A 27,257-nucleotide genomic window follows, 5' to 3' on the forward strand; every position below is an offset into this window, starting at 1 on the left:
AGTAAATAAATCTCAATAATTTTGTACATGCGTAGACTTCAGAAATGGAACAAGCAGACATTTAGAAATTGAATGGTTATAATTGAGTCACCATGACATTTTTGACCAAAACCTGGTTGCCTCTGCAAGGAGGCAAGTGGATATTCCAGCATGAACAAATATTACTCAGTTTAATATTCTTAAATATTTGTGTGTATACCAAATGGGAGGAGAATAGAAGTGTGCTACGGACAGTATTGAGCAAGTAAAGAAACTGGATGACTTTAAAATACATTTTAATCAAGGTCTTTACAAAATCAAATCTTGATTAGAAAACAGATACTGAAAAACCAAATGTCTCTAATTGAGCACAACTGAAATCAGTCATTACGTTTTCAGAGCTCATGGAGCTTAAAACATTGAATAATATTCTGATGTATAATTGAAACTGCAATGTTCGAATTGTATTTTTTCTCCAAAAATAATCAATATCCTCTTTTCTTGTGTCTGGGTGTCTTAAGTTGTACACTTCAGGGAAAACATGCCCATCAAAGCGATCAAACACAAGACAATGTATGAACAAGAATACATTTTACAAAAGATAAAATGGTAAATTGTCCAGATCCACCAATAAACTCTTCAGGGACTATAATCCCTTTATTAGACTGGCTGAAACTCCACCAACACTGTTGGATGTGGCTACGCAAATAAAGCTTTGATTCTTTTCGCCACCAACGTAAGGAAAGTCTCAACAAAAAATAAATGTACTGAAAAAAATAAAATCTTACTTCATCTACTAACAAAAGAAAAACATACTGCCATAACTTGCAGGAATGAAAAACAGACCATCGACAATAAAATGTCAAACTTTTAAAAAGAGAAAATGATCAATTATACAGTGTCCAACAAATCAGTTTGTGTCTCGCTGTGAGATCATCGGCGAGCAGGAGGGATCAGGAGCTGGGTAGCCGTCACAGAATCAGGAAAAAGGTTGTGATATGTCGGGAGAGGGACGTATGCCGCTGTGATCATTTTACCTGTGCAGAAAGTTACAGTTCAGACAAAACATCTTCATAAACAATGACTGCATCACTGACAATTTACAGTCACCAGCCAGTTCATTAAGTACACCACGTCGGTCCCGAAAACGGATCGCTCCTACAGTGAGTCACATTGCCGTGGCAATCAGACAAGCATCCAGTTACTTTTGTTTGAAAGTTAGAAATGGATAAAACGAGGGCCTAAGAGACTGAGCGTGGTATCGTCGGTGCCGGGCGTACCGGACCCAGTATCTCAGAAACGACCAGCCTCCTGGGATTTTCACACACGACAAGACATTGTTGACGGCAGTCCTGTGGGTGAAAACAGCTCAATGAGAGGACGAAGGAGAATGGCAAGAACCGTGTGAACAGGCGGGCCACAATTGGACAAATAACAGCGCAGTACAAAGGTGGTGTGCAGAAAGGCATCTCGATACACACAACTCGATCCTTGCTTGGGCTATTGCAGCAGAAGACCACACCGGGTTCCCCTCCTATCAGCTAAAATGCACATGTTCACAAAAACTGGACAATTGAGCGGGAAAACATTGCCTGGAATATGACAACAAGTTCAGTTTACTTCAGTGGCCTGCACAGTTCCCAGACCTCAACCCAATAAGAGCCTCTTTGGAATGAGACTGTTTTCAGCATGAATGTACCACCATCCAATCTGCAGAAACTGATGCCATCGCGTCAGCATAGACAAACATCCATGTGGAAGGTTTCCGACACCTTGTACAATGTCCCCCAAAATTCTGGCTGTCCTGGAGACAAAGGGGGATGCGACACAATACTAGATGGGTGTACCTAAAAAATAAAAAAAAACTGTCCGGTGAGTGTATAACGAGTACCAGTCAGTCAGTTATCTTACCTGCAAAATATCGACCATGTAATGCGTTTACTGCAGCCATGGCAGCAGGAATGGTTGGACACTTCACATACACGTTGCCCTAAAAATAAAAACAATAACTTTAATTTCTATTTAAGACTGCAACCATTTTGAAACCATTCAACTACACTTAAGTCTTACTTCAGTGGAATTCTTATCGACGTATATGTGCACAACTCCTCCATGTTTGTTGCATTCCTCAATGACATCATGCTGAATGTCAACATCCCAGCCTGGGTCATCTTCACTGTAAAACCAGATGGGAATTCATCACCCACAAGGGACTAGTGATTGGGACCAGTAATTTGGGAACAAATATCATCTTAAGGTCAAAGAAATGTATGGTTTGTGTACTTTCAGCAGCTGGCCCCACTTGGGTTACAAAGATGCTGCATTGAACAACTAGATTAATAGTTCAATACTTACGACTGAGGGTTGAACATGTTAGACAGCTGGAAACAGTGTGTAGCAAGTGGCTGGGATGGCAAGTTCATAGCTGTATTCATGTTCATATTCAGGTTCATGTTCATAGCAGGATTCATGGCAGCTAAAAAAAAAAAAGTCAAAGTCACTAAACTAACTGAACTTTATTCGCGTTTAATGTGCGTGTCAAGCCAGCAAAGTTCTGAAGCGATTCTCACAGACCAGCTCCTCGCATCATATCAACCAGTCATAGCGTCTCACTGGCAAAATCAACAGATTCAATCAATGCCGGATAAAACATGCCCTTTCCAAATAGCTCAGAGAAAAAGACTGAGATGGGCTTGTACAATTGATCGCCCTTTTATTACCTGATACAGCAGCCATGGCACCAATAGCAATGGCCCCACTCATCTGTAGGGCTTGCTGTGCAGCTGGAGGAATTTGCAGTCCCGTGCCTGAAAGATATTGGGCTCAACATTTGTACTTGTTCACACTTTATAAATCGGTTCTGAAGTGAAACTCAGTATAGAATGAGACATGATAAGTATTATTTAAAGATTCTGTGAATACAGGCCCTGGGCTCTCAGGCTTTACCTTCAGCCAGTCTGGCCATGAGCTGCAGGCGCCCGGTGGTGCCTAGGTCAATGCCCGTCCTCTCCAGCTCGTCGCTGTCCAGGAATGAACTGGCAGTGGAGGCATCTGTGCGCTCCGTGACATGGCCCACCTTCATGGGCCGGCCAGCCAGCTCAAACCCGTTCAACTGCTCCAGGGCCTTCTTGGCACACTCTGCATCTGAGAACTAGAGGACACAAATGCCATTTAAATTACTTACATAAACACCAATCAGGGTTTATACAGACTTTTTTTTTTAGGGGAGGATCGGCTTAATATTGCAGAAAGATTGTTGCTTCCATCAATGTAATTGTTAATCCCCCCATATATTTTGGGGGGGGTAAATAAATAATTATATATACAGTGGGGCAAAAAGGTATTTAGTCAGCCACCAATTATGCAAGTTCTCCCACTTAAAAAGATGAGGCCTGTAATTTATCATAGGTACACTTCAACTATGACAGACAAAATGAGAAGAAAAAAGATCCAGAAAATCACATTGTAGGATTTTCAATGAATTTATTTGCAAATTATGGTGGAAAATAAATATTTGGTCAAAAACAAAAGTGTCTCAATACTTTGTTATATACCCTTTGTTGGCAATGACAGAGGTCAAACGTTTTCTGTAAGTCTTCACAAGGTTTTCGCACACTGATGCTGGTATTTTGGCCCATTCCTCCATGCAGATCTCCTCTAGAGCAGTGATGTTTTGGGGCTGTTGCTGGGCAACACGGACTTTCAACTCCCTCCAAAGATTTTCTATGGGGTTGAGATCTGGAGACTGGCTAGGCCACTCCAGGACCTTGAATTGCTTCTTCCGAAGCCACTCCTTCGTTGCCCGGGCGGTGTGTTTGGGATCATTGTCATGCTGAAAGACCCAGCCACGTTTCATATTCAATGCCCTTGCTGATGGATGGACGTTTTCACTCAAAAGCTCACGATACATGGCCCCATTCATTCTTTCCTTTACACGGATCAGTCGTCCTGGTCCCTTTGCAGAAAAACAGCCCCAAAGCATGATGTTTCCACCCCCATGGTGTTCTTTGGATGCAACTCAGCATTCTTTGTCCTCCAAACACAATGAGTTGAGTTACCAAAAAGTTATATTTTGGTTTCATCTGACCATATGACATTCGAGGAAAACTCGCCTCCCCGCGGACCTGGCATCCTTTCACTCCCTCCTCTCTACATTTTCCTCCTCTGTCTCTGCTGCTAAAGCCACTTTCTACCACTCTAAATTCCAAGCATCTGCCTCTAATCCTAGGAAGCTCTTTGCCACCTTCTCCTCCCTCCTGAATCCCCCCCCCTCCCTCTCTGCAGATGACTTCGTCAACCATTTTGAAAAGAAGGTCGACGACATCCGATCCTCGTTTGCTAAGTCAAACGACACCGCTGGTTCTGCTCACACTGCCCTACCCTGTGCTCTGACCTCTTTCTCCACTCTCTCTCCAGATGAAATCTCGCGTCTTGTGACGGCCGGCCGCCCAACAACCTGCCCGCTTGACCCTATCCCCTCCACTCTTCTCCAGACCATTTCCGGAGACCTTCTCCCTTACCTCACCTCGCTCATCAACTCATCCCTGACCGCTGGCTACGTCCCTTCCGTCTTCAAGAGAGCGAGAGTTGCACCCCTTCTGAAAAAACCTACACTCGATCCCTCCGATGTCATCAACTACAGACCAGTATCCCTTCTTTCTTTTCTCTCCAAAACTCTTGAACGTGCCGTCCTTGGCCAGCTCTCCCGCTATCTCTCAGAATGACCTTCTTGATCCAAATCAGTCAGGTTTCAAGACTAGTCATTCAACTGAGACTGCTCTTCTCTGTATCACGGAGGCGCTCCGCACTGCTAAAGCTAACCCTCTCTCCTCTGCTCTCATCCTTCTAGACCCATCGGCTGCCTTCGATACTGTGAACCATCAGATCCTCCTCTCCACCCTCTCCGAGTAGAGCATCTCCGGCGCGGCCCACGCTTGGATTGCGTCCTACCTGACAGGTCGCTCCTACCAGGTGGCGTGGCGAGAATCTGTCTCCTCACCACACGCTCTCACCACTGGTGTCCCCCAGGGCTCTGTTCTAGGCCCTCTCCTATTCTCGCTATACACCAAGTCACTTGGCTCTGTCATAACCTCACATGGTCTCTCCTCTCCACCCTCTCCGAGTTGGGCATCTCCGGCGCGGCCCACGCTTGGATTGCGTCCTACCTGACAGGTCGCTTCTACCAGGTGGCGTGGCGAGAATCTGTCTCCTCACCACGCGCTCTCACCACTGGTGTCCCCCAGGGCTCTGTTCTAGGCCCTCTCCTATTCTCGCTATACACCAAGTCACTTGGCTCTGTCAAAACCTCACATGGTCTCTCCTATCATTGCTATGCAGACGACACACAATTAATCTTCTCCTTTCCCCTTTCTGATGACCAGGTGGCGAATCGCATCTCTGCATGTCTGGCAGACATATCAGTGTGGATGACGGATCACCACCTCAAGCTGAACCTCGGCAAGACGGAGGTGCTCTTCCTCCCGGGGAATGACTGCCCGTTCCATGATCTCGCCATCACGGTTGACAACTCCATTGTGTCCTCCTCCCAGAGCGCTAAGAACCTTGGCGTGATCCTGGACAACACCCTGTCGTTCTCAACTAACATCAAGGCGGTGGCCCGTTCCTGTAGGTTCATGCTCTACAACATCCGCAGAGTACGACCCTGCCTCACACAGGAAGCGGCGCAGGTCCTAATCCAGGCACTTGTCATCTCCCGTCTGGATTACTGCAACTCGCTGTTGGCTGGGCTCCCTGCCTGTGCCATTAAACCCCTACAACTCATCCAGAACGCCGCAGCCCGTCTGGTGTTCAACCTTCCCAAGTTCTCTCACGTCACCCCGCTCCTCCGCTCTCTCCACTGGCTTCCAGTTGAAGCTCGCATCCGCTACAAGACCATGGTGCTTGCCTACGGAGCTGTGAGGGGAACGGCACCTCAGTACCTCCAGGCTCTGATCAGGCCCTACACCCAAACAAGGGCACTGCGTTCATCCACCTCTGGCCTGCTCGCCTCCCTACCACTGAGGAAGTACAGTTCCCACTCAGCCCAGTCAAAACTGTTCGCTGCTCTGGCCCCCCAATGGTGGAACAAACTCCCTCACGACGCCAGGACAGCGGAGTCAATCACCACCTTCCGGAGACACCTGAAACCCCACCTCTTTAAGGAATACCTAGGAAAGGATAAAGTAATCCTTCTCACCCCCCTTAAAATATTTAGATGCACTATTGTAGAGTGGCTGTTCCACTGGATGTCATAAGGTGAATGCACCAATTTGTAAGTCGCTCTGGATAAGAGCTGTATATAAACTGTAACTCAGTAAAATCTTTGAAATTCTTGCGTTTACGTTTTTGTTCAGTACAATATAACCCCACTATGGAAAGGGTAGACTCATGAACACGATGGCGTTCTCCGTTTTGCTTCTGATTTGTCTGAAGGTAACCCATACAAACAAATGGAAGTATGGGAGGTAGTTTATGACAAAATACAAATGTGTCCAAAAAAAAACATTTTTTTTTAGTATTCTTATACATCCTAGACTTCAAAACCTGATTCCTTTGATTTATATTTTGACTGTATTTTTTTGCCAAGTATTGCATTTATCATGGATCCTGCCAAAGCAGCAGCTACACTTCCTGGGGTCCAGCAAAATTAAGGCAGTTTATACCATTTTAAAACATTACATTAGCACAGATTACACAGCACACGGTCTGTCCTCAGGACCCTACTCAACCACTACAGTACTAAATCCATGTGTGTGTGTGTGTGTGTGTGTGTGTCGCTTCACAGTCCCCACTGTTCCATAAGGTGTTTTTTTATTTTAAAAAAAATCGAATTTCACTGCTTGCGTCAGTTACTTGATGTGGAATAGAGTTCCATGTAGTCATGGCTCTATATAGTACTGTGTGCCTCCCATAGCCTGTTCAGGACTTGGAGACTGAAGAGACCTCGTGGCATGTCTTGTGGGGTACGCATGGGTGTCCGTGCTGCCCTGTTCTGAGCAAATTGCAATTTTCTTAAGTCATTTTATGTGGCACCAGACCACACGACTGAACAGTAGTCAAGGTGCAACAAAAACAGGGCCTGTAGGACCTGCCTTGTTGATAGTGTTAAGGCAGGGTATCGCTTTATTAGATAGACTTCTCCCCATCTTAGCTACTACTGCATCAATATGTTTCGACCATGACAGTTTACAATCTAGTGTTACTCCAAGCAGTTTAGTCATCTCAACTTGCTCAATGTCAACATGATTTATTAAGAGACTTGGTTAAGGTTTAGGGAGTGTTTTGTTCCAAATACGAAGCTTGAAGTTTGAAATATTTAGGGCTAACTTATTCCTTGCAGACAGAGGTTGTTCTGAAACTAACTGCAGCTCTTTGTTGAGTGTTGCACTCATTTCATTCTGTATAGTAGTTGACGTGTATAGTGTTAAGTCATCCGCATACATAGAAACTCTGGCTTTACTCAAAGACAGTGGCATGTCATTTGTAAAAATTGAAAAAAGGGCCTAAACATCTACACTGGGGAATTCCGGACTTTAATTGGATTATATTTGAGAGGCTTGTAACTCTTTATCCACATTATAGCAGGGGGTGTAAAGCCATAACATATGTTTTTCAAGCAGCAGACTATGCTCAATAATGTCAAAAGCTGCACTGAAGTATAACAAAACCACTCCAAAAATAATTTTATCAATTTCTCTCAGCCAATCAATTACATAAATGTAAGTGCTGTGCTTGTTGAGTGTCCTTCCCTATATAAGCATGCTGCAATTCTGTTGTCAATTTGTTTACTATAAAAAAGCATTGTATCTGTTCAAACCATTTTTTCCAGAAGTTTACTAAGGGTTGGTAACAGGCTGATTGGTTGGCTATCTGAGCCAGTAAAGGGGGCTTTACTATTCTTGGGTAGAGAAATGACTTTAGCTTCCCTCTAAGCCTGAGAGCACACAATCTAGTAGGCTTAGATTGAAGATGTGGCAAATAGGAGTTGCAATATCGTCTGCTGTTATCCTCAGTAATTTTCCATCCTGATTGTCAGACCCCGGTGGCTTGTGAATGTATGAATGTCATTCAATGTGTTTCTATGGGCTATAGTAAAGGCTAAATCAAACAGCTAAATGATCCATGGTATGACCATGTTAAAACTCTTTAGCTTAATTGATTGGCCAAGTTTTAGGTACTAGTTGTAAAAAATATTTAGTTGGTAGAACTTTGGTTCATACCACATTATGCTTTGTACAGATCGGTCATTCGGTACCAGAGAAGTAGCGTTGTGTTTTTCACAAAAAACGAGATGGCAGGAAATCCATTATGGCGGACCTTATGGGTCAGAGGCAAATGTTTATTTTTAAGGACAAAGACCACATTTCATGACTAGGTCAAATGGGTTGAGGGGCGTGACCTTTCAAAGTTTGCATGTGAAATAGATTGTTATAACGCCATCATGTGGCCTAATGGCATGGCACAAGATGGTGTGGAACTTGGCCCACCATCATGCCAGGTTTGACCCTCTTAGGCCTCATGACACATGAATTATAATTTCACCCAAATTGCCAGAAGAAAAATTCAATTAAAAATAAATAAAATAAATAATAATAACTGCAAGTAGCAATACCAGGGTTCAGGATGTGGGCCCACAGTGCCACCATCAGGACAAATTTGACACGTCACCTTCTGTACCCCTTATCTCACTTGCCAAATATCACAACTAAAACACATCATGCAATATTCCTATTTTGGACTATTTTATGTTGACGACTTTAAACGTCTTCAACCACAACCGCTAGGCACCGAATTTGGTATATAGCTTATATAATATAGCTTATATGGATGCAAATCTTCAAATGCAATATTTTCCACAACTATATGGCTGCAATAAGCCAATGAGCATGCATGAACGGTTATGTCCAACAGCACCCCCATGCGGCAAACAACCATACTTTACAGGTTAGCTGGACACCGCCCCGAGCATGTGCTAAATTTCATCAGTCAAACAGAGCAAGAGAAACTTGTGCACGTTATAGCGCCACCGTGTGGCCGATGTGTATTGGTGTATACTGTTATTTATTTTGCTCCTTTGCACCCCAGTATCTCTACTTGCACATTATCACTCCAAGTGTGTAATTATTTCACCACACTATCCTTAATACTGCATACCGCCTTTATCCTACCTCATTTGCACACACTGTATATAGACCTTTTTGCCTGCCATGTGGAACTCTGTCGCTTTATCTTGGCCAGGTTGCAGTTGTAATTGAGAACTTGTTCTCAACTAGCCTACTTGGTTAAATAAAAGGTGAAATAAAAGTCTGCCGATAAGAATGTGGTGATTGACAGTCGAAAGCCTTGGCCAGGTCAATGAATACAGCTGCACAGTAATGTCTCTTATCGATGGCGGTTATGATATCGTTTAGGACCTTAAGCGGGGCTGAGGTGCACCCACGACCAGCTCGAAAACCAGATTGCATAGCAGAGAAGGTACGGTGGGATTCGAAATGGTCGGTGATCTGTTTGTAAACTGAGGCTTTCGAAGAACGTAGAAAGGCAGGGTCTGTAGCAATTTGGGTCTAGAGTGTCTCCCCCTTTGAAGAGGGGGATGACCGCAGCAACTTTCCAATCTTTGGGGATCTCAGACCATAGGAAAGAGAGGTTGAACAGGCAGAATTTGGCAGTTAATTTTAGAAAGAGAGGGTCCAGATTTTGCAGCTCTTTCAGATCATCAGCGATCTGGATTTGGGTGAAAGAGAAGTGGGGGAGTCCTGGGCAAGTTGCTGAAGGGGCGCAGGGCTGTTGACCGGGGTAGTCAGGTGGAAAGCATGGCCAGCCGTAGAAAAATGCTTATTGAAATTCTCAATGATCATGGATTTATCGGTGGTGACAGTGTTTCCTAGCAGTGGGCAGCTAGGAGGTGGTGCACTTATTCTCCATGGACTTTACCTTAGTGAAATTTGTTGTATTCAGCACGTGACAAACAATTTTATTTGATTTAAATTAAGATTTTACCATCTTTTATATTTGCTTATTAGAGCTGTTCTTGCCATAATATGGACTTGGTCTTTTACCAAATAGGGAAATCTTCTGTATAACACCCCTACCATGTCATAACAACAGATTGGCTCAAAAACATTAAAGAAATTCCACAGCTGTTAATCTAAATACATTCTAGGTGACTACCTCATGAAAATGTTTAAGAGAATGCCAAGTGTGCAAAGCTGTCAACAAGGCAAAGGGTGGCTACCTTGAAGAACTGAAAATATATATCTTGATTTGTTTAACACTTCTTTGGTTGCTACATGATTCATGTGTTATGTAATTGTTTTGATGTCTTCACTATTATTCTACTATGTAGAAAACAGTTAAAATAAAGAAAAAAAACCTTGATTGAGGAGGTGTTCAAACTTTTGACTGGTACCGTGTGTGTGTAATAAATAAATAAATGAATAATACACACACCCCACCTGAGACCTGGGTTCTATCAGTTCTAGCCTAGTTAGTCAAAGCTGCCTGAAAAAAAAGAGGGGTCACATGTTGATAAATTATTTCTTCACATTATATGCGCAGCAATGCACACGGCATTAGGCTACATGCGGTTGTTTGTTCCATAATGCAATTAGCAGGGAAACACCACTGTGAAAGGTTTCACGTGACAGACCAATATAAGCAACAACTAGCATGGGTTGCTAATATGAATAGGATTGTGCCTTTGGCTACTGGACAACAAAATAAAATTGATTTGAAAACCAATAGAACAGGAGATAGACTTAATGGTATATGGAAATCTTTAAAAAAATAATTGCCTAGACGTTTGGTTGGATTTTGGCTAGGCTACTTTGAAGCAAGATACTACATACGAGTCGTGTCTTAAAACATTCAGGTTTCAAACAATTAAATATATGTTGAAAATGCATACTGCCTCCAGCTCATTTAAAAGTAATGTGACATGCTGAAGCCTGCTTAGCTGCCTAATCACTTGACTAGTGAAAGAGAAGCGCACTTCAATTGCCAGCCGAGAAAAAAAATTGAGCTTTTTTTTTTTACACTCGATTGCCTTCAGAATTGTTGCCCAATGATTGGGCTTATTAAAGCACGTTTCACTCCACCAGCAACAAACAACAGTTTGAACTCTATCAGCAGCTCTCACGCTACATCACTGACATTTCATATCAATGAATATGCAAAAATACATTACTTCGCAATAGGATTTTCTCTTTTTTGGGGACAATAGTCAACTTGATTAATCTGCTTTACATATATTGTATCGTCCAAAAACCGGATATTACCGACTAACGGAAACCCCGGTGTGCATGTAAACGAGGGGATTTAAGTTCATAGAGGAAAAGATTAGATTGACTGGTTTTAGTGTGATTACTTACAGTGATGAAGCCATATCCTTTAGATCTTCCAGTCTCACTGTCCATCATGAGCTGAATACTCTCAATCTGGTGGAAAGAAATGGATAACAGATTAAAATCTGCATAGCACTGATATACTGTAGCCCTACAATCTGTGTCCACTTTTCATAGGCTTAGGCTTTTGGTTGCATTCAAGACAAGGTTGTTTTTATTGACCTCTGTTTTTTGGCAGACGAGTGGCCTGTCATTTTGATATTAAAAAGATGCTGCTAATGTCTCCAGTCATATGAAATGACATGAAATGGTTTTATAAAGGGCCATATTTTTTCACGCCTAGTTAAATAAAATTTAAAAAATGCATACCCTAATAAACGCTTATGCTCAGCTCTAGGCCTGCTCATCTGCTCTCTGTTCAGAACTGTTATTTTTGCAAACAGTGAGTGAGTTATATTAACTTACAACAATGACTTGGCCTACTGTTAACAAATCTACACACCGGTCAACCTTAAAGTATTTTTATCAGTACCACTCACTTTAGCCCTGGACCCCATGACGGCACACATGCGATACCCACACTGCTCAAATCATAGGAAAATGCATTTTTTTTGCCTATTGATGTCATGTTGGCCAGTAGGAATGGTCGGTTATAGACTTATGGGTCCTTGGCTGCTCTTCAGTAGCTAACTAGAAATATGTTTAAAACTTCTTTGGGATAGGGGGCAGTATTTTCACATCCGGATGAAAAGCGTGTACAAAGTAACCTACCTGCTTCTCAGGCCCAGAAGCTAAGACTATGCATATTATTAGTTCAATGGGTTCTCATGGGGAAACTATATTTCTTAGGCACTTGTTTGCAGTTCCTACCGCTTCCACTGGATGTTACCAGTCTTTGGAATTTGGTTGAGGTTATTCCTTTGTGCAATGAAAAAGTACGGCCATCCTGGAAAAGGGTAACGCTGTTGAGAGTTGGCATGACTTGAAAAGTAGCGTTAGTTTCCTCTCGTCCTCTATTGAAAACAGATAGACCAGTCTTCAATTTGATCAATTATTAACGTTAAATTACCTAAAGTTGTATTACAAAAGTATTTTGAAATGTTTTGGCAAAGTTTACAGGTAACTTGAGATATTTTGTAGTGATTTTGCACAAATCAGAAGCTGCTTTTTTCTGGATCAAACGCGCCAAATAAAATGGACATTTTGGATATATATGGACAGAATTAATCGAACAAAAGGACCATTTGTGATGTTTATGGGTCATATTGGAGTGCCAACAAAAGAAGCTCGTCAAAGGTTAGGCATGTTTTATATTTTATTTCTGCGTTTTGTGTAGCGCCTGCAGGGTTGAAATATTATTTATCTTTGTTTACTGCTGTGCCATCATCAGATAGCTTGTTATGCTTTCGCCGAAAAGCAATTTTGAAATCTGACATGTTGGCTGGATTCACAACGAGTGTAGCTTTAATTTGCTATCTTGCATGTGTGATTGAAAGTTAGAATTTTATATTATATTATTTGAATCTGGCGCTCTACATCTTCCCTGGCAATTGACCAAGTGGGACATTTGCATCCCCCTATCCCAGAGAGGTTAACAAGTGTAAGCTTTAATTTGGTGTATGGCATGTGTGATTTCATCAAAGTTAAATTTTTATAGTAATTTATTTGAATTTGGCGCTCTGCATTGTCACTGGATGTTGGCCAGGTGGGACGTGACCATCCCACCTATCCCAGAGAAGTTAAATGTACAATCAGGGATCTCCCTAGGATTTTCTGACAAGATGGTGCTGATGTTGGCCTAAGGTTAGGTTAGAGGGGAGGTCAGGAAAGGGTCCGTGAACTTTCCCCTCAGGTTTAACATGTAACTTTTTTTTTTAAACCCTTAACTGCCATTTCCTGAATCCGTCTGAAATTATATCAAACGAATGAAAACAGTAGTGTTTGATCAAAAATTAAATTGAGGTGGTCTCAATGACACTTCGCATTTTATAAGTTATATTTACGGTTAATCATTCCAATTAACAGGTGTTTTTATGTGGAAAGTCAAGCAAAATTGTGCATTGGCTTCTCAACTATGTTTGGGGAGAAAATACTGAATAATTCAATTACCAGATGCAATGTAGTAGTCCAGCCTCTACAGGATCGGTGTCCCCGCGGGACAGTTTAGCTAACGTGCACTAATGTGATTAGCATGAGGTTGTAAGGAACAAGAACATTTGCCAGGACATAAGACATCTGATTTCAGCAGAAAGATTAACAATAATTTTTAGCTAACTGTACTGTCCAATTTACAGTAGGCATTAGTGAAAAAATACCATGCTATTGTTTGAGGAGAGTGCACAGCTATGAACATGAAAATGTATTAATAAACCAATTAGGAACATTTGGGCAGACATGATACAACATTAAGAACAGAACACAATGGTTCATTGGATCAGTCTAAGAATTTGCATACATTGCTGCCATCTACTGGCAAAATCTAAATCACGCCTAAACTGGAATACATTGCAATCTTTGTCTTGCATTTCAAAGATGAAAGAAAATAAATTACGCATTTTTTTTCTTTGTATTATCTTTAACTAGATCTAACGTGTTATATCCTCCTACATTAGTTTCACATTTCCACAAACTTCAAATTGTTTCCTTTCAAATGGTATCAAGAATATGCATATCCTTGCTTCAGGTCCTGAGCTACAGGCAGTTAGATTTGGGTGTTATTTTAGGCAAAAATAAACTATTTAAAAAAGGGTCCGATCCTTAAAACCTCTTGAGAATAGGGGAGATGCTAGCGTCTCAACTGGCCAATTGCCAGGGAAAATGCAGAGCGCCAGATTCAAATAAAATGCTATAAAATTCAAACTTTCATTAAATCACACATGTAAGATACTCAATTAAAGCTACACTCGTTGTGAATCCAGCCAACATGTAAGATGATAAAAATGCTTTTCGGCGAAAGCATATGAAGCTATTATCTGATAGCCTGCAGCCATCCTCACCAGCAGTAAACATAGGAGCTAGCGTAGCAGGCGCTACACAAAACGCTGAAAATATAAAATATGCATTACCTTTGACGAGCTTCTTTTGTTGGCACTCCAATATGTCCCATAAACATCACAATTGGTCCTTTTGTACGATTAACTTCTTGGATATAGGGGGCGCTCTTTTAATTTATGGATAAAAAAAACGTTCCCGTTTTAAACAAGATATTTTGTCACGAAAAAATACTCGACTATGCATATAATTGACAGCTTTGGAAAGAAAACGCTGACGTTTCCAAAACTGCAAAGATATTGTCTGAGTGCCACAGAACTAATGCTACAGGCAAAACCAAGATGAAATTGCATACAGGAAGTGCCCCAGATTTTGAATGCACTGTGTTCCAATGTCTCCTTATATGGCTGTGTATGGGTCACGAATGAGCTTAGACTTTCTGTCGTTTCCCCAAGGTGTCGACAGCATTGTGACGTATTTGTAGGCAAATCATTGGAAGATTGACCTTAAGAGACTACATCTACCAGGTGGCCGCTTGGTGTCCTCCGTTGCAATTATTGCGTAATCTCCAGCTGCGTGTATTTTGTGTTTGCTTCCACGTTTGCTTCCAGCTGCCACGAATGATTTATCATCGCATAGATATGTGAAAAACACCTTCAGGATTGATTCTAAACGACATTTGCCATGTTTCTGCCGATATTATGGAGTTAATTTGGTAAAATGTTTGGCGTTGTAGACTGCATTTTCAGATTTTATTTCTTAGCCAAACGTGATGAACGGAGCGATTTCTCCTACACAAGTAATCTTTTTGGAAAAACTGAACATTTGCTATCTAACTGAGAGTCTCCTCATTGAAAACATCCGAAGTTCTTCAAAGGTAAATGATTTTATTTGAATGCTTTTCTTGTTTTTGTGAAAATGTTGCCTGCTGAATGCTAGGCTTAATGCTATGTTAGGCTATACAGGAAGTGCTTGTGTAGCTTTGGTTGAAAAGCATATTTTGAAAATCTGAGCTGACAGTGTTGTTAACAAAAGGCTAAGCTTGAGTGAATATGTTTTTCATTTCATTTGCGATTTTCATGAATTGCGTTGCGTTATGGTAATGAGCTTGAGGCTATAATTACGCCCCCGGATACAGGATTGCTCGACGCTAGAGGTTCATTCCATCCATATACACTGCTCAAAAAAATAAAGGGAACACTAAAAGAACATCCTAGATCTGAATGAATGAAATATTCTTATTAAATACTTTTTGTTTACATAGTTGAATGTGCTGACAACAAAATCAAAAAGTATCAATGGAAATCAAATTTATCAACCCATGGAGGTCTGGAGTCACACTCAAAATTAAAGTGGAAAACCACACTATAGGCTGATCCAACTTTGATGTAATGTCCTTAAAACAAGTCAAAATGAGGCTCAGTAGTGTGTGTGTGGCCTCCACGCGCCTGTATGACCTCCCTACAACACCTGGGAATGGTCCTGATGAGGTGGCGGATGGTCTCCTGAGGGATCTCCTCCCAGACCTGGACTAAAGCATCCGCCAACTCCCGGACAGTCTGTGGTGCAACGAGACATGATGTCCCAGATGTGCTCAATTGGATTCAGGTCTGGTGAAGGGGCGGGCCAGTCCATAGCATCAATGCCTTCCTCTTGCAGGAACTGCTGACACACTCCAGCCACATGAGGTCTAGCATGGTCTTGCATTAGGAGGAACCCAGGGCCAACCGCACCAGCATATGGTCTAACAAGGGGTCTGAGGATCTCATCTCGGTACCTAATGGCAGTCAGGCTACCTCTGGCGAGCACATGGAGGGCTGTGCGGCCCCCCAAAGAAATGCCACCCAACACCATGACTGAACCACCGCCAAACCGGTCATGCTGGAGGATGTTGCAGGCAGCAGAACGTTCTCCACGGCGTCTCCAGACTCTGTCACATGTGCTGAGTGTGAACCAGCTTCATCTGTGAAGAGCACAGGGCGCCAGTGGCGAATTTGCCAATCTTGGTGTTCTCTGGCAAATGCCAAACGTCCTGCACGGTGTTGGGCTGTAAAAGCACAACCCCCACCTGTGGACGTCGGGCCCTCGGAGTGTTTCTGACCATTTGAGTAGACACATGCACATTTGTGGCCTGCTGGAGGTCATTTTGCAGGGCTCTGGCAGTGCTCCTCCTTGCACAAAGACGGAGGTAGCGGTCCTGCTGCTGGGTTGTTGCCCTCCTACGGCCTCCTCCACATCTCCTGATGTACTGGCCTGTCTCCTGGTAGCGCCTCCATGCTCTGGACACTACGCTGACAGACACAAACTTTCTTGCCACAGCTCGCATTGATATACCATCCTGGACGAGCTGATTAACTTGGAGTTACATTGTGTTGTTTAAGTGCTCCCTTTTTTTTTTGAGCAGTGTATATCGAAAATGCCCATTTATAAAGCGAGTTTGATCCATAAAAAAACAGCTTAGAAACACAACGTCACTACAAGATATTTCAAAAGTTGCCTAATAAACTTTGTCAAAATATTCCAAACTACTTTTGTAATACAACGTTAGGTATTTTTAAACGTTAATAATCGATCAAATTGTAGACAGGGCAATCTGTATTCAATTCATGAACGAAAAGATAAAGCTCTGCTCTTCACGTCTTGTGCAACTCAAAAGTGTCCTGTTCCGAGTTGGCCTACTTCCCGATAAGAAAGGAATAACCTCAAGCATATTTCAAACACTGGCGACATCGTGTGGAAGCGGCAGGAACTGAAAGTAGGTTCCTATTAAATTTCCAATGGCAAAGACAATATAGGGAAGAGAGATGGGGGAAAAAAAGAAAAAAAATCTGAACAGTTAGTCCTCGGGGTTTTGCCTGCTACATAAGTTGTGTTATACTCACAGACATGATTCAAACAGTTTTAGAAACGTAAGTGTTTTCTATCCAAATCTATGAATAATATGCATATCTTATATTCTTGGCATGAGTAGCAGGAAGTTGAAATTGGGCACGCTATTTATCCAAAAGTGAACATTCTGCCCCTAGCCTTAAGAGGTTTTAACTTACCGTAGGCTATTTGGAATCCATGGATGGAAACAGATGTGGCCGCGGGAGCTGTTCCGCTAATAGCGTCCTTCAAAGTTATTTTAGGCCTACTAATCTTTGTCTGTTACCGAATCAGTTCTTGAGCTCTCCTCTTGATTTAGCTGTATGTCAACAGTAGGCTTGAAATTATATGATAAGTCAGAACACCAATGACAACAAAACATGAATGGTAGCCTAGTAATCAGACCCAACTTGGATTATTAGGTGGCTCTCTGAAACAAGCTCATATAGGCTTAGTTCAGTTTCATATTCCAAATTGTAAGTAACAAGAAAATTTGCCAGGACATAGACATATCTGATTATACCTCAATACAGCACATTTCCTTGCTCTTCAATGCGCTTGCACCTACTACAGGCGGCAATCAAAGCATGTGCGGGCAAGAAAGTGTTCTCGCTTAGTAGACTAAACGCTGTCGCTAACTACCTTGTCCGTAACGACGCCTTAGTAGCTAAGGCGCTAACTACAAAAGTGGTTGTGTGCTTGACTAACACTTAAACAGTTTGTTCTACATTTTTCGTCACAGTGTTATCAACGGACAAAGTGGAGAGCTGCCATCCAAGCTTGAGCGAGGAAAGTAATACTATGACTACAGTTCGACGCAGAGCGCTACTGATTGGCTCAGCACCATCTTCAGACGGTTGAGTCAAAAACCACAATGTGCCAACTGAAAGCACATTTGTGCGTATTTTAGGGTATTTTTTTATATCAGCGTGCCTTGACCTGAAACTGCATGCATGGTACGCAAAATGCATGCAGGTTGGCATGTTTGAATCTACTCATTACACTATGATTTTAACCTTATGTTAGTCTGCAAATGTGATAGACGCATTGGAATGATTTATTATAAAAGGTGATTTATTAGTGTGTGGAGAACCAGCTTCCCCAAACTTGAAACAAATGTGCCACCTATGGGTACATTGTACAACAGCTCTCACCCTTCCAAAAGGCTCAAAAATTCCTCTCAGCATCTCCTCTGTGATGTTAAAGTGTAAGGATCCGACGTAGAGCCTCATCGGGCCAGCGTTGCCCTTCTGCAGGTTGTTGGCCATGGCAGCAGCCCTGTTTTTTTCAGCCTAGAAAGAACACACACAAAGTGACCGTAGGGAAATGGTGCAAATCGCCTTAGGCTGTTAAAATAAAGGCTGTCGAATTATTTAAATAATTTTATTTAAGATTATTTATTATTTATTATTATTTAAGATTTCTATAGTTAACTATGGATAATTTACATTTTTCCATTTTGACCCTAGTAAAAAATGTTGCAATTTAAAACATTCCATTGGGTTGTATAACCTATTCTAAGACATCTAAGCCAGGTCTGATATAAAAGTAAAATATCAGTTAGATCTAGCCTAGGCTACTTCGTATCCATGTTCAAGATAAACTAACCACAAGCTGCTAATGCATTAGAATTGGGATCATTTCAAAATATTTTGACCTGAGAACTACAACAAAAACTAACTAAATGGAATAGAATTAGATTCTGTTTTGATTAAAATCATTGTCGGAAATTAGTGTTGAATCTAGAGGCATTCAGCCAAGGCATTCTAAACATTCTCATTTGGATCGCTAGCGAATGTTAGCATAACTGACTACCGGTAGCTACTTCGGTGCAAATCAAGTTTCTGCTGTTATCTAAAGAAATGCCAGGGAAAGTGTTTATGGTTGAACTTTCTGTTTTTATTTCCTTCCTTCCTGTTAGAAAATACATTTTACCGAGACAAATATGATTATTCATGTTCTGAAACGTTCGAGGGGCCTTTCTCAAACATTAACATTATATCCAAAAAGTAATTTAGCATAACACGAGCTAAATTAAATGTAGAAGGCGGTGAAAATAAAAGGCTTGTGTCCATTGACATTTCAGAGGTACGCTTGTTATTGTGAGAAATCTTCGAGGAAAAACCAGCATTTCTAATTAGTATCTAAGTGTATACTAAAATATGAAAACACTACATCATGTCTCAAAATTGATATCACCTCTATATTAGGGATGTGAGCACTTAAACAAAATTGGGATCCTGACGATAAGAAAAATCCCAAATGGAAAAATTATATTTGGTGGGTTTCCCCCACAAAATTAAAATCAGTGCAGCTGGTTTGTCTGCTCTTTCTCATCGCTAATGATACCAGTGTGTGTTCAGTCGGTTGCGTGTAGAATATCCCAGCCTATTCATTAAAGATAGGCCCTGCTTTGCTGAAGTTGCAAGACAAGAAATGGCTAAATACAGCATTCCATTGCAAGATAGAGATTTTGATTTCTAATAGGATGAGTGAAGTGTTCTCACTCCGGCAGTCTGGTGGCCGACCTGCCTATACTGTGCCCCTCTCTCCGTCCCTCGCTAGCTCGCTATGAAAGATGCAAGTGTTTGTTCTCGTAAGTATGGCAACTAAATCAGTCTCCTTCTTTCCAAAAATACGGAATCTTAGGAGTCGATTCAGGGTCAGCCCCCCAATTGGGCAGGGGTGGCATTTTTAGCTAAAATGACTGACCAACACCACATAAAAAACTAAATTCTGCCCCAAAATAATGATAATTTATCTCACCCAGTGGCATATGTGCCTGTGGAAATCAGCACTCTTACAAAATTACAAGAAGAAATCTAGGGCCTCCCGAGAGGCACTGTGGTCTAAGACTCTGCTGCGAAGTGCTAGTGATGCCACTAGAGATCCTGGTTCGAGTACAGGCTCTGTCGCAGCCTGTGGGGAGACCCATGGGGCGGCGCACAATTGGCCCAGGGTCGACTGGGTTAGGGGAGGGTTTTACCCAGCAGGGATGTCCTGTGCCGGGCCGGGCGCAATGCACGCTGACACAGTCGCCAGTTGTAGTGTTTCCTCCGACACATTGGTGCGGCTGGCTTCCGGGTTAAGCGGGCATTGTGTCAAATCAGGCTTGGCTGGGTTGTTTCTCAGAGGACGCACAGCTCTTGACCTTTGCCTTGTGGATAATTGGGGAGATGGGGGTAAAAAAAATGTTTAAAAAATAAAAAGAAATCTGTAGGCCAGTTGTTAAACAAGTATTTTTTCATTTTTATAAATGACATACTGCAATTCACATAGTTGCAAACACTTAAATTCTTTCAAATTTACCTGATGCTGTTCCATTTCTTCTCTTAACATGTATGGACCCAGAACTTAATTGACCACCTGTTCTGTTTATTTTTAGAGACATTTTTCCATGTGAAAAAAAAGTGCTCAATCACAAAATGTGTTTGATTTTATATTTAACCATCCATTTTGAGATATTTGGGCTTTTTTAAAACTTAATTTATGTTTTAATAAAATACATAATTTGAAGAACAAACTAACAATTCATATCTGGCAGTAAAATGCTTTAAGGTTTAAGGTTAAAAAAAGGTCATGTTCTTAATTAAATTGTCCTGATCATATATATAGGCAATATCCACCCAAAATAGAATTTATGAATTCAGTGTGTTCTACCATTTAAATTGTAAACAGCACAACAATTTCTCTCAATCTGGAAGGTAAACTCAAAGTATTCAATTTCACGGTGTATTTCGGATGGAATCGATGCATTTGAATGTACCAGATTGCCAAACAATCTTAGCCCATAGGACACTGGCTGGCTACTCCACGTGCTTGTGGAAAACACTGCAAACTTCATTCTTGCACAGAATCCAGCCTTGAAGACGTGATTATTTTTTAAAACATTTTTAATCTGATTTTTACCACATTTTGTCTCTGGCCTCCATTAATTCAGTAACCCTAATTCTGACCATCCTACCTACAAGGGTAAGAACTCCAATAACTTTTGAACGGATTATGATAGAGACATACTGTTGGTTTTCTCTATTATGATAGAGACATACTGTTGGTTTTCTTAAAGGAGTATCTACACAATTAACATTATTTTACCCATTGGTCAAAAGATACGTTTTTGAATGGACACCCTACCACAAGAAAGACTGACAGCTCTACTGCAGCTGCCGAGAGCATGTTGCGCTCAAAAGGGGGTGATCGGGAAAAAAAAAATGAAAAAAAATTGCCGCAATTAAATAAACATTTTAAGGCATGAACTTCAAAAGTTAACTACATTTCATGAATTCAGTTTGACAGCTCTAGTTAAAAATAAATAGAAAATGTAAAATGCATGTGAGATGATTACTGACCATTACCTGCGAGGCCTGAACAATGATTGGCACCCCCAGAAGTCGCTGACCAGACAATCCTATAGCCAGCGGCACAGAGTTGGCCTCCACAAACTCAATGTAAGCTATTCCCTTCGACCTCCTCGAATTTCTGTCAGAGATCATGCGCACATCTCTCACCTTGAAAATGAACAAAAATAATCGGTTTTCAAATGGATGGTTTAGGCATAAGAGGAAAAGACATTGCTAAATCCCATCGGTCTTGGTGGCTGTGATATGTCAAAAATAAGAATTTGCACCAGGTGCAGCACCCATCTTCTCAAAATAAAGTGAAATATTGCACGCGCCACACCTGGCCACACCAAACTTTTTTCAGCAGGAATGACAATGAGATAAGCAGAGATACTCACTTTTCCCACTGCAGAGAAGAACTCTTCCAGGTCTCGTGGACGGATTCTGGCTGCCAGCTGCATGCAAAACACAGTGCGAGCATCCCTTTCCTCTGGAGTCAGGTTGTCAATTGGCTGCCTGTAGAAACAAAGCATTGAATTACTCTTATGAGGTAAACCCTTATTTAGTCTTTCACAGTGGCCTCAATCTTTGAGAAAAGCACTTGTATTTTACTATATTTTGCCATCAAAATGGTAATCTCGGCAATCCAGAACAAAAATCACGTGCCAGCTACTCTGCAAGTTTCCGGCAAGTCCACTATGGGTCAAATGTCCCCTCCCCTTTTGAATCGCAGTCTGGCGACATGTGTTAAGATACCATATGTTACATAACGCTGTCCGCAAAGTATATTCAAAATGGTAAGCCTACTTTGTCGAGCAAGGGTACACAAGCTTTAAAACTGGAATGTCAACCTGATTGAGCTACGATGCGTCTTTTCTAAAGTAGGTAGGTAAGAGTGGTAGGGCCACAGATCACACACTAGCATGATACACATCCTACACCTAGGGGGAAATGGCTGCCGAGGACAGAAAAAGAAGCTCTGTGGGATGCACAGGCAAGGGAGATTAACAAGCAAATCAGCTGAACAAGTGATCTCCCGACCCACGGGGCTTTTGATATTGTGTCTTTTGTTTGACACCCTTTTGGAGTTTGATTGTTATTTGTTTGTTACCAACTGAACATAAATGACGCGCTTGGGCTGGCTGACCACGGAGTCACAGAGCTGTCCCCCTGGAATGCAAACCTGCTGTCCGCAGGCACACACCCCCAACACTGTCATACTTTCATGTTAATGCACACTGTCACGTTACAGAGGAAATAGGCAAGAGTAAGTCCCCTAGACAAAGCGAGTATAGTGCAACAGTAAGGTTGTTTAAACACTTACCTCACAGGACTCTTCTCTTTCTTGAAAGGGCTTCGGCTTCTGGAACGCCTTCGGCTGAAAGAAAGGGCTCCATTAGAATCTATATGAGTTAATTCATTGCAGGGTCACACAGCACAAAACTACCCACACAAACAGCAGAAAATAGTGTAATAGAAACCTTAGCTTGATGACAGGTGGAGGGCCAATCTTCCCTCTGGAACCACCGTTAAATTTCGGCCCAGAGCTGCGATTGAAAACAAGGTTTATCTCAGTACCTAAGGCCACTACTACTGATCTCATAAGGGGGATAAGGCACTCCAGGAATTAAATTGTGCCAGTCAAGACACTGCAGGCAGGAGTGGGAGGGTTGTTATTTGTTTATTTGGATTCCCATTAGCTTTTGCAGAAACTACTCTTCCCGGGGTCCAAAATAAACAGTAGTTTTGGGGCCCATGTGATGGCACTTGCCTTTCTAAACACTTAGCCTAATCAATCTCTTCACTTGAACAAAACCCTTTAACCTGAAAGCCTAAACGTTCCTCATCTTTTCTCAACTACTGATAAAAAGCAATGCCTTAATTGTCCATTTGAACTGGAGTTTAATGCGAAAGAGACGCTCACATTTTCCTATACAGACTGGAGTGATGCAGACTCAAGGGAGATGCTGACACCAGATGAGGCATACATACAAGGTAGTCTTGTGGTCCCTGTAGCGGCCGCTGCGCTCCCTGCTCCGAGTGCGGCTCCGGCGCCTCTCCTTGCTGCGGCTCCGCTTTCGCTCGCGGCTGCGGCTCCTCTTGTGGTCATGGCTCTTCTTGCGATCACGGCTCTTGCTTCTCTTCCGGTCTTTGCTTCGGCTCCTGCTCTTCTTTTTCCTGCAGAAAGAGAATTACTCAACGTAAGGCAGTTAAGGAGACCAATAAACAATAATAAATACATAGAATAAATAAAAAAATACATTTGGGTGAGTTTGCATGCATGTTTCACTTACTTCTTGCTGCGCTCCTCATGGCCATTGGGACTACTAGGCTTGATCTCATCCTAAGCAGGGCCAACAGAAGAACAGCATAAGGACGAAGAGGCAACATTTCAAGTTGTCAGGATCAAGATGTGTGGGAACAAGAAAAATACAAAAGTTAACATAGGGACAGATCTACAGTTAAGTTATTTTAATGAGTGTCTACCAGCCCCCAATCATAAATGTTGATTACTCATTTTGCATAAAAATCAATGAGTACTATGAGTACTAATACATAACCTACATCTCAGGTGCATTTGTCTTCAGCAGCCCCATCAGGATCAATACCAAGGCTATTCTTTCCCTAACATGCTGACCACACCGCTCAGGTTGCATGCACGAGCATGGCAAAATAAATGTACGTTATTCAATCATTGTGGCCAGGTGCTAAAATAGAAACATGTTCTATTTGTGATGCTCAACACGCTGCAAGTCCAGCTTCTCCCATCTCCTCATTGGTTTTTAAGAGCATATACCCACGTCCCAAGTCCTCATTGGTGTTTAGGAGCATATACCCACATGGGTGATTGAAAGATGAACTAACGTCCACACGCCAGCCGGTTGTAATAATGCACCGTAAAGCTGGTTGCAAACACCATATTAAGCCAAAAGATAAAATAAAAAGCCAGAGGAAGGAGAACGAGGAACGAGAAAGGAATTTGGTTTACCATTTTATCTGTGGATTAATTGTCTGTGTAGAGGACCTTGTGCATTTCAGGTAAAACATCCCAATGTTTATATCCCAGGACAAATTAGCTAGCAACAGCAAGCTAGCTAAATTGCCATAGATGTTCAATGCTTTTTGACCTGTTCCCAAATGAATTATAATTGGTTCAGTTTGTTTTGATATTTCAACCTGCGTGTCCTGGTCGTGTCTGGTGTGGAGGTACAAAATCACATGCGTGTGTCCGGTTTGGTCAGCGTGTAAGACCATTGTGCACATGCTAGCAGCGAGACAGATCGATTTCCAGTGTGGGGGGGTGCCATTCTAGTGATCTCCACCCAGTTTAATTTCGTGGACTGTAAGAGCTCGCCCTGAAGCAAACAGGGATTCACACTGCTTAGCAATATTGACTACCAAGGAAAGTCATGATTAAATTATAAGATGAGGTACACAAAATTCCTTAGTTGGTGCTGTAGCCAGCAGCATAGAAGAGTTCCATATTTCCTACAGTTTGTACTTAGTTCTATCAAATTTAGCCTTTACATAAAACAGTGACAAATATAATGGACTTATGAGGAAATAAACATTTGTGAATGAGCATGCAAAAATAATTACATTCTGGTCAACCATGGAGAAAACCTGTTTAACACAAAATAGCGTTATGTAAAATAACTTGGTGAAAGCAGCATAATAACAAAATCCACACATTCTCTCTCACTAGAATGAGAGTGAACAGACCTGCTTCCTCTACTTAACCACACACCTCAGTTACTGAAGGTAAAGGACATACAATCATGTATTTCAATAATGTGTCAGCTTACCAAACCTTCATCATTACAGAGGCAGACAAAGTCAACCATGTGGAACAACCACAACATGTATACAAATAATTGAATACCGTCTCCCATGGTATGTCTTTTAAATTAAAGGAACTGTCTTCTCAACCAGGCCCGGTCAGCATTTGTGTTTTTCCTAATCAACCGGACTAACGTTCTGCAATCTGTCACAAAGCAGCGTAATGGCCATATGTGAGGTGAAACAGTCAGAAGAGTTGAAGTAACATTACAATTGTCTGTAATTTAGGCTAAAATCGGGAATCTATTCTGAACACCTCACATACCGCCCTGGATTCTACTTTGTGACAAACTCCTCAGACATGTGACAAGAATGGTTTGACAGCTGTCAAATTCTTGGGTTACCACCCACATGAGCACAAGATTCACCCAACTGAAAGGCATAGCAATGGGTTTCGCATAGCCCATGCACAAAGTGTTAGCCCAGTTGATAAAATATAGGAGAATGCCAATTGGGCCTGATCAAGAACCCAGTTCCTAAATTAAATGTTATTTTGCATCCACTGCATTCGCCTTGTAGACTGGCCATTCGATGACCACAATTATGTTACCAAGGGGACCACAGTACAGCAATACATTGGGCAATTACTACCTTCATTTTTTGACAGATCACACTGGAATTCATGGAAGTAGAGGTGAGATATCGTTAGGCAAGTCTACAAAAAGAGATAGATGGGCGTTTATTCATAGTCTCAAAAGGAACTGCAGCATCACATCAGAAACACAGAATAAGCTACTAGAAATATAGGGTCTGGGGCAAAGTGGTGACATAGGCCACCACAGTAGTTACAATAAGGTGCATTAAAATCACAAACGTATTGCCTGGGCTTGTCTGACATTTGACACTGACAAAAATATTTTATTCCAGCGTTCATCGTGGGGTCATTTGGAAAACGCCCCTGGAGTTAAAATGAATGGTTTTGTTGCGATATGGACACAGTATTTACAATACAGTGCATTACAAACCACAAACAATACCTTAGGCCAAAACCCACCTTTCTATACGGAGCCTCAAGCATTGCTTCTATATCAAAGTCATCAGCCATGATGATGGCGCACTAAAGGGGAAGATAAGACACAATGTGAACACATCATTAACGTTAGCTACAACACGTCATACGAGAACCGTGTATATCCACCCCGTTGATGCAAGAGTTTTTTTGAATGAATTGTACCACAACCTGCTAACTAGCCAACACATGCTTGTTAACGGAATGTTAGCTAGTTAACAGGTAAGCTTCAGTTCCCCCCGCTAAATATGAGCGGTCTGTGTGTCTACCGTACCGGCTTGTCCATATGAGATGATTGGTTAGGTAACATGTTCACTTGACCACGATAGCTAGCACATAGATGAACTCCGGAGGTAGCGAGCCACAACTAACGCTAGCTATCGAACGTTACCTAGCTAGCTATGGCCACACACGCAGTAGCAAGCTAGCTAAGCAACTATAATGTTATGCAAGAAAACTAGCTGGCTAGCAATTACTATACAACGTATTAAGAAAGACAATGTTCAGGTATTAAATGTACCTGAAAAATGTGTTGTTTCTTCTCAAACAAAAGACGGACTCCTGAGGGTGTCTTGTTGCCACAAACTAGCTAACAGGATAGCTAACGTTAGCTAGTAGGCCTCTAGTTGTTTTCCTTCCGCGTTGCTAATAGCAAACAAACAATAGCTACATGTAACTTCAAATGTGGGTTTTGATACCCCAAAGCAGTAGAAACTGTGTAAACAGATAATTTAAATAACCTTGATGTCCTGAGAAAAATGTACGCGAGTTCGAAAATACTGTTGCTACGTCTTGTTCCCCGCGCTCATCTAATGGCGCATGCTGTAAAGAATCCGTGGTCGCGTTCCAGGCTCACTATATTCAAAGATTGTCTATTCTAATGAAAAG

The 27,257-nt window shown here is 41.8% G+C and overlaps 1 protein-coding gene across 6 annotated transcripts; it reads right to left on the reverse strand.

The window, feature by feature from the left end:
• Positions 1-258: 258 nt before the first annotated feature.
• Positions 259-27,257, reverse strand: LOC118362787 (RNA-binding protein 39-like). 6 transcript variants are annotated; one of them, XM_035743399.2, is made up of 17 exons: positions 27,110-27,255; positions 26,890-27,014; positions 26,355-26,417; positions 23,815-23,864; positions 23,513-23,698; positions 23,002-23,067; positions 22,845-22,898; positions 21,919-22,036; positions 21,530-21,688; positions 18,335-18,472; positions 11,349-11,414; positions 2,926-3,130; positions 2,700-2,786; positions 2,335-2,455; positions 2,050-2,155; positions 1,891-1,969; positions 259-1,016 (listed from the first exon to the last, which is right to left on the reverse strand). In XM_035743399.2, the coding sequence occupies exons 3-17, from the start codon at positions 26,403-26,405 to the stop codon at positions 913-915; spliced, it is 1,590 nt and encodes a 529-aa protein (XP_035599292.1). In that variant the 5' UTR covers positions 26,406-26,417; positions 26,890-27,014; positions 27,110-27,255; the 3' UTR covers positions 259-912. The 6 variants fall into 6 exon arrangements, with proteins under 6 accessions (XP_035599292.1, XP_035599294.1, XP_035599293.1 ...); XM_035743401.2 differs by adding an exon at positions 25,952-26,015 and having other exon boundaries at positions 26,890-27,253; XM_035743400.2 differs by having other exon boundaries at positions 21,536-21,688; positions 26,890-27,256.

The sequence above is a fragment of the Oncorhynchus keta genome, chromosome 10, assembly GCF_023373465.1.
Source record: "Oncorhynchus keta strain PuntledgeMale-10-30-2019 chromosome 10, Oket_V2, whole genome shotgun sequence".
NCBI classification, from domain to species: Eukaryota; Metazoa; Chordata; class Actinopteri; order Salmoniformes; family Salmonidae; genus Oncorhynchus; species Oncorhynchus keta.

Excerpts from the sequence above, each read along its gene's own strand:
- LOC118362787 (XM_035743399.2), bottom strand. The coding sequence starts at position 26,405 with ATGGCTGATGACTTTGATATAGAAGCAATGCTTGAGGCTCCGTATAGA. Across the intron at positions 11,415-18,334 it reads TTTTTGAGCCTTTTGGAAGG|ATTGAGAGTATTCAGCTCAT; the intron begins GTGAGAGCTGTT and ends TCTTTCCACCAG. Across the intron at positions 1,017-1,890 it reads ACATGGTCGATATTTTGCAG|GTAAAATGATCACAGCGGCA; the intron begins GTAAGATAACTG and ends CTTTCTGCACAG.